The 14,637-nt window shown below is 46.3% G+C and overlaps 1 protein-coding gene across 1 annotated transcript in view; it reads left to right on the top strand.

Annotated features, from left to right (window-relative positions):
- Window positions 1-1,460: 1,460 nt before the first annotated feature.
- Window positions 1,461-14,637, top strand: part of ATP7B (ATPase copper transporting beta) — a 63,221-nt gene continuing 50,044 nt past the window's right edge. Inside the window, 1 exon segment of the mRNA XM_082434384.1 lies at window positions 1,461-8,199. Within this exon segment, the coding sequence (XP_082290510.1) occupies window positions 7,963-8,199 (237 nt within the window). The 5' untranslated portion in view covers window positions 1,461-7,962.

The following is a 14,637-nucleotide window of genomic DNA, read 5'->3' as shown; positions in this document are numbered from 1 at the left end:
TTTATGTTTTAAACTTTTCTTGTCTTGCCATAAAATACGAGTTTTGTTTTGTCATTAGCAGAGCCACACCAGCTTTCTCGTGGTTGCCTTACGATGGCTGCTAGGGCCCCAGCCCTCTAATTCATGCTGTGCACGGCAGAAACGGGGAAGGGGTGAGGACAAACCCGCCCTCTCTTTGAACTCCTGATTCTCCTCAGGAGCCCTGACAAACAACTTTTTCTTACATTTCATTCGCCAGAACTTTGCATCCGTTTTCAGCATTTCAAAATTAGAAGATTTTTAATGTGTAAAACTCTGGCTACTTCCCTTCTCTTGGAAACTCTGGTGACCCCAGGCCATTTGCAGGGAGCTGGGAGGAGCTGGGAGGAGCTGCCTCTTTTAGGTGGAGCTTGAGCTCTCCGTGTGGCCACAAGCCCTACCCAGCCCGTCCTGCTCACATAGGTCAGTGCCTCCTCTTGGTAGTGTTAAACAACTGAGTAAATTTGAAGTGGCTGGCATCCTGCCTAGCGCTAGAAGGCCGCTCCAAGGAGCAGTGGTGCAAAATGGAAGGCTCTTATAGGTGGAAGGATGGGGCATGAAGGTATCAGCCAAAATGGGGGGGGGGGGATTATTTTGGGCCAGGACATCTTTGACGGGGGGGAAGGTAATGGCAGTGATCTTTATCATGCAGATTATCTCACTAGTGTTGATTAGGAAATTTCAGATTGACTGTTTTAAAGGTCACCTTTCTGAGAGGGGTTGAAACTGAAATTTAAGTCTTGATTTGCTGCAGTGGGGGGCAAATGACTGCATTTGAGGCTTGTTATTTCTTTTTTATTTTTGAATTTTATTTAATTTATTTTTTTATACAGCAGGTTCTTATTAGGGGGCTTGCTATTTCTTTTTAACTGTAGTATTTGAGCCTAGACTGCTGGCTTGGAGGGAAAAAGGAATGGGTAAGTGAAGGAGGAGAGAGCCAGCTCTGCCTGGGGCGCCTTCTGAATGTTGGGTATCTGTCTGAAAGTTTAGCAGTCCATGTTTGATAGCAAGCAAATAAAGTAAGCTGTTTTTGGTACGCTCTGTCATTCATTCATTCAACAAATAGTCACTGAGAAACTTTAAAACACAAGCACTGTTTTCGTGCTGGGAATATAGCGGTGAGTGAAGAAAATAGACAGTTCCTACACTTGTGAAACTTACATCCTAATTGGGGAGACAGTAAACAAATCAGTAAAATATATGTTATTATATCAGGCAGTAGTTGAGCACTGGAGAAAAATAAGTAGGAAAGGACCATAGGAAGTGGGAATGTTTGAAATTGTACCCAAGATAGTTGAGGAAGCCCCTGAGAAGGTGACATTTGAGCAGGGACATTAGAAGGAGAGGAAGTGAGTCATCTGGATACAGGGGTATGGGGCGGGGATATTTGTAAGCGGTGGGTGGGGGGGGGAGGGTGCAGTCGGGACAAAGGCCCTGAGGCAGGAGCGTGCCTCGCTTTGTGCCAGGACCGGCAGCATCGGAATGGTCTTAGCAGAGGAGTGAGGCGTGTGAGGATGGGCTGAAAGGGAGAGGGAGAGGGGCCAACTCCACCCGTTCTTCTAGGCCATCGTAAGGACTTCAGGTTTTTCTCTAAGTACGTGAAAACCCCCTGGAGGATTTTTAGGGGGACCTCATCATTTCCACTTTAAGAGGATTCCTCTGGCTTTTGTTTTGAGAACTGACTTTAGGAGGTAAAAGCAGAAGCCAGGAGGTCACTGTGGAGATTATTTTAGTAATGCGGGTGAGACGTGCTGGTGGTGGCCTGCACCGCGTTGTAGTGGGGCTGCTGAGAAGTGGTTGGATGCTGAATGTATTTCGGAGATAGAACCGACAGGATTTGCTGAACACTTATATGTGAATTTGAAAGGAGGAGATGATTGTCATCCAGGATGAATGCAAGGTTTTCTTTCCTGAGCGAGTGGAAGGAAGGAGTTGCCATTTACTAAGATGGGGAAGACTGGAAGAAGCAGGGAGAGGGCATGTGGACTAAAAAAAAATGCACAGTGTGAGAGCAGTGAATTTCAGTGTTATTCGGGGACCATACTGAATTCTCTAGACCAGGAGACAGCCTCTCGGTTTAGTCTGAGGAACTGTTCCAAAGAGGCAAGGGAAGAGCCAGGATATATATATGAATTTTTTGCTGGAAAAAACAGGTAGTCAAATATAAAAAGATCACAGCTAATCACAAAGCACAGACTTCTCAAGTTAATGATTTTAGTGCTTTTCTTTGCATGGGAAGATGCAAGAATCTGGGCTCACTGAAATTTTTCCTTAGATATGCATCTTAACTGTCTCGGGGCCAGCATATCCAAAACACAGAATGTTTCCTGTTTTTCTCCAGCCTGAATTCCCAGCAGCATGCATTTTCTGTGGGTGACTGCAGCTGCTTATGGCTTGATCCTTGTAGAACTTGAATGGCAGGCGACATTTTTTTTCTTTAGGGACATCATATCGGGAGCTCAGTCTTAGACAAGTTAACATTTGAGATGCATATTAAATATCTAACAGGAGGTGTTAATTAAGCTTTTGGGTCCATAAGTGTGGAGTTTGGGAGTTACTGGCTATAGGTGGTATTTCTTTCTTTCTTTCTTTTTTCAACATTTATTTATTTATTTATTTGGCCGCGTCGGGTCTTAGTTGCGGCACGTGGGATCTTTGTTGTGGTGCGTGACCTCAGTAGTTGTGGCCCGTGGGCTCCAGAGCACATGGGCTTAGTTGCCTTGTAACATGTGGGATCTTAGTTCCCGGACCAGGGATTGAACCCACGTCCCCTGCTTGGAAGGTGGATTCTTAACCACTGGACCACCAGGGAAGTCCCTATAAGGTGGTATTTCTACTGGACTGAATGAGATCACAAGGAGTACAGACAGGGAAGAAAGCCAAGGGCTGAGCTGGGAGCCACTCCAGCCCTCAGAGGTCTGGGGACTCGTCTCTCGTGAAGGACTCTGAGGAGGAGCTGCCAGGGGGTAGGAGGAAAACCAGGAGCTCTGGGTACCTGGCGGCTGACCTTGGGGTCCTTACAGCTCCCCAGGCTCTAATCAGGTGGGCGGATGGCTGAGATGTCTGCAGGTGCTTTTCTGATCCTTTGTTTCAGGAAGCAGGGAGCACGCTCATGATTGGAGACAGAGAATGGGGGGGCGTGGAGGTCTGCGGAGGAAGGAGGGTGTGGGGCCCCGGCCTGGAGGGTGAGGACCAGGGAGACGGAGCTGGACTGCCGGTGGCACCGAGGCTTCTCCAGGTTAGTGGTCAGGAATCAGAGCGTGGCCAGCCAGCCTGGGCGTGTTGTATTTTATCTCTGTCGAGCTCCGAGGAGACAGACCTGGAGAGTGTGGGAACTTAGAGGTGAGCAGCGTTGGCCCCAGATAAGGAGGGTGGCCAAGGAAGTTGAAGGCACATGTGATTCACTGCAGAGTCCCAGGGTTGGCTTTGACTCTGATAGAATCTCTGCGTTTCTCTTTTTGGCCCCATGCAGTCTCTTCCTAATGTGGAACTATTATCATTTTTTTCCCTCCGGGCTGTTCAGCCACGTGCAGTTTTGTTGAAGAGCACTGCCTCCGGTGAGCTTGCCTAGGTGGCGTCTTGTAGTTGTTTTTGTTTCCTGCCTTGCTCACAAGCTAGTGTAAAAGTCACGCTGCGCTAGCTGTTTCAGTCTCAGAATGGCCAGTTCCCCGGGGGTGCACGGAACAGACCCCACAGCCCACCAGTCCGTCCCTTGGCAAGCCCTCCTTCACCCCCAGCACCTCATGTCGGAGTGGTTTCTTTCTACTTCAACACTCTCCGCTACTGGTCTTCTCTCCGAACTTGCTAATAAACTCCCGAGGGCAGAAAGTGTCTCTTGTGTCTTCCTTTGCACAAAGCACGTAAATGTCTGGCTCTTAGGCACTAACTTATCTTCAGTGCTCCCATTCGGCCTCTGCGGTGTATGGGAACCTTCCGGGCCACTGCTTCCCAGCACACAGCTTAGTGTCAGGTTCTGTCCTCCTGTCCCGTCACGGGATCCCGGCTCCTCTGCCGGCCTTGGGAGGACTGACCCAGGGTTCATTCTGAGAAGCCTCCCCCTGGGTGGAGCCAGGTAATCCTGGTGAATGCTGAAATATTTGAGCCAGATGCACCTCCTCCAAGCGGGGTCCTTTGTCCCCGAGGTTCGTGGAAACAAGAGCCGCCCATCTGCCTCTGGGCCCTGGCTTCTCGGGTTACAATAGCATTGCTTAGGGGACACCAAAGCGATTTTTCTTTTTATACCGAAAAGACTCACAGAGCCTGGGGAGGTGGGTAGGAGAGAAACAAGATGCATTTTACTTTGGAAAGTTGCTGAAAAACTTTGTACAGATGGGAGGCAAGATATTTTAGTGCAGGGAGACACTTGAAGCCTGGTAGTTCTAGAAGGGGTGCGAGACACTAATGGAGTTTGTCCTTGCGTCGTGATGAGGATGAATATCCTCCATGAACACCGTGAAAATCCAGTCTGTAGTCCAACTCAGTGAGCGTTTGTTTAACATCTGCTATTTGTTCATCACCTCGTTAAATCTATGGGCAGATAAGACATAAGGACCTTGTCTTCTAGGAGCTTACATGTTTCCTGGTGTTGGGAAAATTCATCGAGTAGTCTTGTTCAGGTTTCAGAGGCAGAAGCAGGCCTCTGCCCGACCTGTGACCCTACCTGGACCGTGCTTGCTTGCACACCTAACAGTTGTTGCTAGCAAGTCAGGTGACCCTTACGGTCAGAAAGGGAGTGGGTCTTGGAATTTCTTGAGCCCCGGGGACCTGGCCAGTCCTGCGGGGTCTGGAAAATCTTGTGACTCACATGATGAACCCAACAGCATTGCTAAAGTGTATCCAGAGCTGCATTTTTGCACGCAAACTGATGATATCCATTTGCGGCCTGGGATTATAAACGGAAGCCCCCAGAACTCCAATCTGAAGTCTCGTCCGTGGGGTGGACGCACCGCCCGGGACCCTTCCCAACTGGGGCTCCAGATTGCTGTCCCTTGGGACTTCCCAGCTGCTGTTTGGATCTGGAAGTAGGTGTCGGCCCAATTCAGTGATGTATACTCTGTTGTGTGTCTCTAATATTCTTATTCCTTTCCTTCTAATGATTGTATATTCAAATTAAGTTTAATCACCTTTCATTAAAGAATTGATTAAAGCTGTTTATTTTTGTGTAATGAGCGGTTATTTTGCCAGTGAATCCAACGAACCTTAAAACCAAAAGCAGGCTTTCGACAAAACACCTGGTGCTGAGCGCATGCTTGGCCAACTGTGGACTTAGCTGAGTGCATCCTCCATGGAGGGAGAAGGCTGGTTCCCCAATAATACCTGCCAGGTCTGTGGTGTTGGCTTTAGTGATACTGGAATTCAGATAAGGGAGGAAGCCCCGCCAGGCTGGGTGGAGGCGACTCCCTGAGAGGCAGGACTTAAGGGATAAGGAGGATTAGATGGGGAGGGGCAGGAACCTAGGGGTCAGGTGTGAGGAAAGGGGGTGGTGCCAGAAAGGGGAGTTTGGACTTGATTCTTTAGTCTGGGAACCTGGCTCATGTCCTGGCTGTTTTGCAGGTCCCTTAGATTCCAAAGGAACCAGGGCGAATCCACCATTTCCATCCCCAGAATTGCCCCCCACCCAGTTCCTCCTCCTCTCTGCCAAACTGGAAATGGCATGTTACCCTCAGGGCCTCTCTTGCATCACCTGCTGTGATCTCTTGATCTCAGAGCCCTGAGGGCCTCCTCTGCTATTAATCCCACTCTGCTATTCATTTTCTCTGCTCTTTGTAACTCTAATCCCCCTTCCTGAGTTCTCATGCCTGCCCAAACTATTTCTAAATCACAAATGTGATCATGTAAGTCCTCTGCTTCAAAACTGGTGGTTCTCCCCCATCCACAGGATAAAGTCTAAACTTCCTACCCTTTACAGCCTAACCTGGCCCAGCCTCCTTCTTCTGGCTGTGTTCTGAGTCTGAGTGACCATTTAGGAGAATTAAAATTATTTTACAGTAAAGTATTCAAAGTTTCCATAGTTATTATGCTAACAGGGTAGACTATTCAAAAGCACTTAGAACATATGAGGCCAACGTACTTTCCTTATTAACTATTCATAGCTACAGCACAGAAGCAGATAACGATCCCGTATCACCAAGGAAAAATTGAACTAAGAGTAGTAACTCATATTTGAAAAGATAACAGAAAGATAAATGACCTTTGGGGAGGATTTCCACCCAAAATGGTAAAAAAAAAAAATTTTTTTAATCTGGTGCTCAAAGAGATGGAAACATACTTATGATGCCCAATAAAGGAAATGTGAGGTGGTCAGCAGGCATGTATAGCTCCTGACAGATCCTATCAGGAAACATGAAAGCCTTAGGTAAGGAAGTAGGATTTGAGTGATCACGGGTACACCAGGCTCATCTACGCTGACTCCTGCATGGGTTTGGGGGCCAAGGTCCTTGGCATCAAACGTGCCTTTCCTTTTTGGGTCACTGATTTGAATGGCATTTCTTGGAAGTGGAGGTGGATTCTTTTTTGAGCACGTGGAAGACAAGCCAACTCAGACACAGTTGGGAGCTGGCTGCCCTGAGCGTGTTTCGGAAGTGGGAGCAAATAAGTAGTTACATCTCCACGGACTAAATGAGAGGCGGAAGAATAAGGAAGGGTCTTGAAGGACTGACCCGTGGGGAATGGACCCGTGGTGAGCCCGCCTTCTCTCAGAGAGAACAGGTCTCTTGGTCAGGAGTTCTTGGGGGGCAGCGATGGCAGTTTTAATGGGGGAGGAGGGGTGATTGTAGGCAACCCATAAAGAGGCAGAGTCCGCAGGGACCTTGAGCAGAAGAGGACGTGGTTCTAAATGCCCTCTTCTGGTGCACGCCCCTGTGACCCCCTCTTCCCCGACTAAGGGCACATTCAGCTGGGGGGAGTAAACCAGGACACAGAGTAACCGTTTTACCAACTGACTCAATTCCGTCCTCAGTGTGGACACCCTGCACGTGCTTGCCGCAGGAGGTGCTGCCAGGACTGGCGGCTGGCGGAGCTGTTCCTCCCATTGGGGGTGAGGTCGCCTCCTTCCTGTCTCAGAGTGGGCGAGGGTGGGAAGGTAGGCGGGGCTGCCCGGCAGAGCTCGAGGCTCCCTGATTGCCCCACCGTCTACGCCACCGTCGCGCGTCTCCTTCCCTTAATCCTCCTCTGGAGCAGTGGTAGCCTCAGAAGCCTGAACTGCGTCTTAGTTCCCGACGGTTCTGCCACATATAAAATACGGATGAGTCTTGTTAGCCCGTGAGTTTCTGCAGTCAGCTCTTAGTGAAGTCAAGCTGTTGGTCCAAGGGAGAACAAAGCTGCAGGAGACATGGAACTCTCTTACACCTTCTTGAAAAAGCAAGTCCTGTTGCCTGGGAAATACTTTTCTCCCCTAGTGATCTGCACCCCGCCAGCGCTGGAGCTATGGAAGAGGCAGCTGAAGTTACTCCAAGAAAGCGCTCGAAGTTTGGTAGTAAAAGGCAGTGACGTTTCTCCCCTGCCTCCAGGCTGGTCTCTTGGGGAGTGCACAGGGCCAAAAGGAAACTGCTCAGTGTGGGGACGTGATTGTGTGCTGGGCTCCTGTACACGCCGGCCGGGTGTCCCAGCAGCGCTGGGTACGCGCGGGGCCGTGTGCAAACATCCCCAGTGCCGGATGCAGTGGATGAGTGAGAGGATGCCAATTGGTTTGATAGGGGTAGATAAACAAGAGCAAGTATATATACAGCGGTGTGCAGCCTGCTCAAGTTCCTGAAGGCTTGGCTGGCAGCCTCTCCCGGGCTGGCTCCGGGGCAGAAGGGAACCTGCGCCACTCGGCCTCCGAGTTAGCCTCTCCTCTGCTAGTTAGGGGGACGCTTTTCGAGCGTTTTCTTCTAACATGACCAAATAGCCTGGAGAAGGTGAACTGCTGTTGTGCGAGGTGAAGGTGTGACTGTGAACACGGCGATGGAGAGAGCTGGGGGCCAGACGCCTGGGAGCCCTGAGCCGTCCTTCCTGGTGACTCTGGGTGACCCTCAGGTGACCCTGCTGTCTGTCCACAAGCGGTGGTCCTTCAGGAGGAGCCCTAGGGCCACGGGCTCCTCCAGACCAGTGATTTCGGAGGAGGAATGCTCTCCCCCATCAGAGAAGGGAGAATTTTCACAGAAAGTTTTGACTAGAACACAGGAGGTCAGTTCCAAGCAGGTGAGTGCCGTTGGAGAAGGGCTGAAAAGCCAGGAGGGCTTTTAATAAAAGCTCCAGGTTATATATAGATGGAGGTTTCCCGCATGTCTTGCGCCAGAGGGGCCAGGAGCAGCTCTGGGGTAGGGAGTGAGCCAGGAGTCCAGGGGAATTTTCCAGAGATTAAGTCCATGGTGGATAAATCTTGGCTTTTGTTGCTTCTTATTTTCAGGATATTTTGTAAACCTCTGTGGTGCACAAGTTTCCCAAAACGCAAATCAGACAAAAATGGATTTTTTCCTTCTTTTTATTTTTTAACGTGTTTACCTTATTTTGTTAATCTTCACATTTCAGCTAAATAAACATTTTGAAAATGTTGCTGCCCAGTGAACCCGCTCTTCTTAAGCAAACGAAAGGTTTGTTAACCCAAACGTCAGGTCATGTTCAAACGCAGGGCGGTGTAACTAACGCTTTGTAAAAATGGTGCTTCAGCAGCATTTCTGGGTGGGACTGGTGGTCTGTGTGGGGTCCTTTTCATTGACGTGAGTCGATGGAAAAAAAAAATACTACTTAGATATAAAGGGACGTTTTCATAAGTGCTTTTTGCTCCTTGAAGAGTTATTTTTGTTTCTTCTGGTGTTAATTGTTTAAAAAGTCTTTAAAAGTAAGGGAAATTTTGTGAGTAGAGATTTTTGAAATGTACTATGCAAGAGATATTTGTATGTTGATGGAGATTTATGAACATCCATTTATGCAGTGCACAGTCAACTTTTATGTTTCTAGTTGAATGTCTTAAGATAGCAAAATAATTTTTTTTTTTTTTTGTAAAATGCTTGAGAGCATTTCTTTCTTTTTTTTTTTTTTTGAGAGCATTTCTTTAAAATGTTCAAACTACTACTTGACATAATTCAGCCTATGTCTGAGGTATTTGAATGTGAAATATTCTAATTGTTTTTAATGGCCACTTCCAACCTCATGGAACGAGGAAAGCAACCTGAAACTGGCCTGGGAGCCCTTCAGAAAGGAGGGCTGTGGGCTGGAGGCCAGGCTGGAGGCCGGGGTAGAGGCTGTGGCTGCAAGAGAGTCAGGTGCAGATCTGCGCCTTTGCTGGCCTGTGGGACCTGGCAGGTGAGCCTTGGACTCCTCCAGCTTCAGATTTCTGGAATGAGAAGTCCTGCCTCTCTGGGACGTGAAAGCACCTTGTCGAGTACTCTGTAAACGCACAATGGTATCATCTCTGCCGAAATGATCTTCAGCAGGACTCCCAGCGCGGAGATGTGTTTGGTGCCCTCTGAATGTCTGGTAGAACTCTGTCAGCCAGTTAATCCACCTGAGCACAGTTGCACCTATTTTTTTCTGAAGCTCTGATTGTAAAAGCAACACCTGCTCATTATACAAAACAAATTTAACATGAGGCAAGGGGAATATGGAAAAATATAAAGAAAATGGAAACAGCCACAGACTTTAGGCATTTTGCCACTACACACGTGAATATGTATACGTGAGTTTGTGTATGTGTACACAGTACTATATACCTTCTGTTTTTTACTTAATATTTTGTGGGTATATATACACACATACACACACACACACACATACACATGCATATACATTATATAATTTAACTTAATTACCCTCAAATGGGGGAAATTTGTAGTAGCTGGTTTATGATAAAAACCGCCGCCGTGTCAGTTACAATTGAGTATTTGTTCACTGTTACAGTGTATTGACTCAAAGTCTGCTATAAATCAAACTCTGGATCTACTTGAGAGCTATCTTATTTAGTACTTGGTATGTGGAAGGGACTTGTCACCTCATTTAATCATTATCCTCCTTTAACAAACAGAAACCTGAGATCAAGAGGTTAGGTAATCTGGGGACTTCCCTGGTGGCACAGAGGTTAAGGATCCTCCTGCCAATGCAGGGGACACGGGTTTGATCCCTGGTCGGGGAAGATCCCACGTGCCGCAGAGCAACTAAGCCCGCGAGCCACAACTGCTGAGCCCGCTTGCCACAACTACTGAAGCCCGCGCGCCTAGGGCCCATTCTCTGCAACAAGAGAAGCCACCGCAAGAGAAGCCCGCCCACCGCAACGAAGGGTAGCCCCCGCTCGTCGCCAACTAGAGAAAGCCCGTGTGCAGCAATGAAGACCCAACACAGCCAAAAATAAATAAATAAATAAATTTATTTATTTATTTAAAAAAAAAAAGAGGTTAGTTAATCTGCCTGAAGGATTTAATACCAGGTCTGTCTGAGGACAGGCCCCTTGCTTTTGTGTTGGGACAGGGAAGTATTTAACATGTTGGGTGAGATAGGGTTTGAAAACATGAGTACTGCAGAGCTGCTAATCCACAGTGAATGAAAAGTTAGCTTTTAGGTTACGCATTGTTCACAAAAGACGCAGGTAGCTGCTCTTAAGAAAACATTTCAAAATTGTGTTTGTGGTTAGTGGATTTGTGTGCTTGTATTTACATTTCTCATACCACGTAGAGTATGTTCTATGCGGTTTAGAATGAAGACGTGATGTTGGGCAAGGGGTCAGTTTCTTCTGTGTTTTGGACAGAGGGGGAAGTGCCTTTCTGAAAGGCATAACTGGTCATAGTCTGGAGAGGCCACCCCTCCCTCCCCCCTGTGTTAGATTCTCCTCTTCGCTGGCGTGAGCAGACTCCGTGGGTCAGGCCATGCCTGGTGGGCTTCCCAGGCAGTTACTCCACCACCACCCCTACCCTGCCAGGAGCGCGCTCACCAAAGAGGAGAAGGCGGGGGCCTCAGCTCCCTGGCCTGGCTCTTCTGGCCCTGCGTCCACAGGCCTCCCTGGGGCTCTTGTTTCCTCTCAGGCCTGGGACGATGGCCTGGAAAGAAACAGGCTGCTGCCTCTCAGAACCCCTCTGGGGAGTTGTGGGCAGCGGAGGTTCCTGGCCCTCGATCCAGCTGGAGGGCGTAGGGAGTTCCCCTTTCTGCTCAGCACTGCCTGCCTGGGCCTCCTCTCCCATGGCCTTCCTGACGGCTGTCGCCAAGCTAGGCCACCGTGTTACGTGTCTTTCTCTTCCACATCAGGCAGTGTATCAGTCCACGGTAAGTAAGCTGTTGAGTGAGTGAACAAATACGCGAACCGGAAGTGATTTCTGTGGCAGGAGGGAGAACTGATGTTGGAAGCACTGAACTGATTGATGACTGTGATTAAGTGTTGGGTTGTGGGCTTAACCATTTTAGAAAGCAACCTACGGGAGTCTGTGCTGGGTGAGGGTGGGCAGGCTGGGTTTTATTTTTGCCTAGAGGAAACCAAGACAGCCCAGCTGGCACAGGCGCACCCCTGCTGAGTAAAGGAAAAAAATGGCTGAAGGGGGTGATCTAGTCACTTAAAGATGTCACTAGCAAATTGTCATGGGATCATCATCAACCGTACTACATACAGTATTATTCACATTTCTAGAGAACTTGTATTTCTTTATTTTCCCCTAAAATTAGTGTCTGCTGGATATAAACATCAATAACAAAATATAGAAGTGTGGCTCTCTTCCTCTAGAAAAATAGGGAACAGTGTATACTCCTACACAGTTCTGCAACTTTTTCCCCCTTTAATCTACCAGGGATGTCTTTCCATGTCAATACATGTAAATTCACCTTTTTTAAAAAGCCACTACATAAAATTCTATTGGATGGATACTTTATGTAACCTGTTCTCTATAGAAGAATATTTAGATGGCTTCCACGTTTTCACTAGTGAGTGTACCAATGGACATTCTCATGTCACTGTATATCTGTATGATGAAATACCCAGAAATGGAATTACTGGGACAAAGGCAATGGGCATTTAATATCTTGACAGATATTGCTTCATTGCTCTCAAAAAGGTTGTGTAAATTTACTTTTCTACCAACATCATCTCATATAGTGAGTGACATCCATCATCTCATATAGATTTTTTTTTTAAAAAGGGAAAAAAATGTTTTTTTTTCTTGTGATGAGAACTCAGGATTTACCCTCATAACAACTTTCATATATACCATACAGCAGTGTTAACTATCGCCGTCATGTTGTGCATTACATCCCTAGTATTTATTTGTCTTATAACTGGAAGTTTGTAGCTTTTGACCACCTTCATCCTATTCCCCCTCCCCCCCGCCGCCTCGGGTAACCACAAATCTGATCTCTTTTTCTGAGTTGTTGTTTTTTTCCTTTTTGTTTTAGATTCCACATATAAGTGAGGTCATACAGTATTTGTCTTTCTCTGTCTGATTTAGCATAATGCCCTCAAGGTCCATCCACGTTGTCACAAATGGTGGGATTTCCTTTTTTATGGCTAAATAATATTCCATTGTGTATATATACCACATTTTCTATATCCATTCATCTATTGATGGACACTTAGGTTGTTTCCATGTCTTTGCTATTGTAAATAATGCTGCTGTGAATGTGGGGGTGCATATATCTCTTCAACACAGTGTTTTCATTTCCTTTAAATAAATACCCAGGAGTGGAATTGCTGGATTATATGGTAGTTCTATTTTCAATTTTTTGAGGAACCTCCATACGGTTTTCCACTGTAGCTGTAACAATTTACATTCCCACCAACGGTGCACAAGGGTTCCCTTTTTTGCACATCCTCACTAGCATTTGTTATCTCTTGCCTTTTTTTTTTTTTAAACATCTTTATTGGAATATAATTGCTTTACAGTGTTGTGTTAGTTTCTGCTGTACAACAAAGTGAATCAGCTATACCTATACATATATCCCCATATCCCCTCCCTCTTGCGTCTTCCTCCCACCCTCCCTATCCCACCCGTCTAGGTGGTCACAAAACACTGAGCTGGTCTCCCTGTGCTATGTGGCTGCTTCCCACTAGCTATCTATTTTACATTTGGTAGTGTATATATGTCCATGCCACTCTCTCACTTCGTCCCAGCTTACCCTTCCCCCTCCCCCTGTCCTCAAGTCCATTCTGTATGTCTGCATCTTTATTCCTGTCCTGCCCCTAGGTTCTTCAGAACCTTTTTTTTTTTTTAGATTCCATATATATGTGTTAGCATACAGTATTTGTTTTTCTCTTTCTGACTGACTTCACTCTGTATCTGTATGACAGGCTCTAGGTCCATCCACCTCACTACAAATAACTCAATTTCTTTCTTTTTATGGCTGAGTAATATTCCATTGTATATATGTGCCACATCTTCTTTATCCATTCATCTGTCGATGGACACTTAGGTTGCTTCCATGTCCTGGCTATTGTAAATAGAGCTGCAATGAACATTGTGGTACATGACTCTTTTTGAATTATGGTTTTCTTGGGGTATATGCACAGTAGTGGGATTGCTGGGCCATATGGTGGTATCTCTTGCCTTTTTGTTGATAACCATTCTAACAGGTATGAAGTCATATCTCATTGTGGTTTTGATTTGCATTTCTCTGATGATTGGTGATGTTTATCACCTTTACATGCATCTATTGGCTCTTTGTATGTCTTTGGAAAAATGTCTATTCAGTTCCTCTTCCTATTTTTAATTGGATTAATTTTTTTTGCTATTGAGTTGTATGAATTCTTTATTTAAATTTATTTTATTTATTTATTTTTGGCTGTGTTGGGTCTTCGTTGCTGCCCGTGGGCTTTCTCTAGTTGCGGCCAGCGGGAGCTACTCTTTGTTGTGGTGCACGGACTTCTCATTGCAGCGGCTTCTCTTGTTGTGGAGCACGGGCCCTAGGTGCATGGGCTTCAGTAGTTGTGGCATGCGGGCTCAGTAGTTGTGGCTCACCGGCTCTAGAGTGCAGGCTCAATAACTGTGGCACATGGGCTTAGTTGCTCCACGGCATGTGGGATCTTCCCGGACCAGTGCTCAAACCTGTGTCCCCTGCACTGGCAGGCAGACTCTTAACCACTGCGTCACCAGGGAAGCCCAGTTGTATGAATTCTTTATGTATTTTGAACATTAACCCTTTATCAGAGATATGGTTTGCAAATATTTTTTTCTGTTCTGTAGGCCGTCTTTTAATTTTGTGGATTGTTTCTTTTGCTGTGTAGAAGCTTTTTAGTTTGATGTAGTTCCATCTGTTTATTTTTTATTTGATTGCTTGTGCTTTCCGTATCATATCCAAAAAATCATTGCTAAGACCCATGTCAAGGAGCTTTTTTCCCTATGTTTTCTTCTAGAAGTTTTATGGTTTCTGGTATTGCATGTAAGTCTCTAACCCATTAGAGTTAATCTTTGTGAGTGGTGTAAGACAGGGTCCCAATTTCATTCTTTCATTCTACATGTGAATACCCAGTTTCCCAGCACCACTTATTGAAAAGACTGCCTTTTCTCTGTTAAGTATTCTTGGCTCCCTTATCAAATATTAATTGACCGTATATTATTATTTTTGAAAAGGTTTATCAACCACTTACATTTCTTTTTCTGAGGATTATTTTAAATAGCAAGTTCCTATCGTGCATTTATAGATTAGCATAAATTATAAATATTAAGTTTA

This window comes from Balaenoptera physalus, assembly GCF_965194825.1.
Source record: "Balaenoptera physalus genome assembly, chromosome: 18".
Taxonomy (NCBI): Eukaryota; Metazoa; Chordata; class Mammalia; order Artiodactyla; family Balaenopteridae; genus Balaenoptera; species Balaenoptera physalus.
This window is presented reverse-complemented; position numbering and strand designations above follow the sequence as displayed.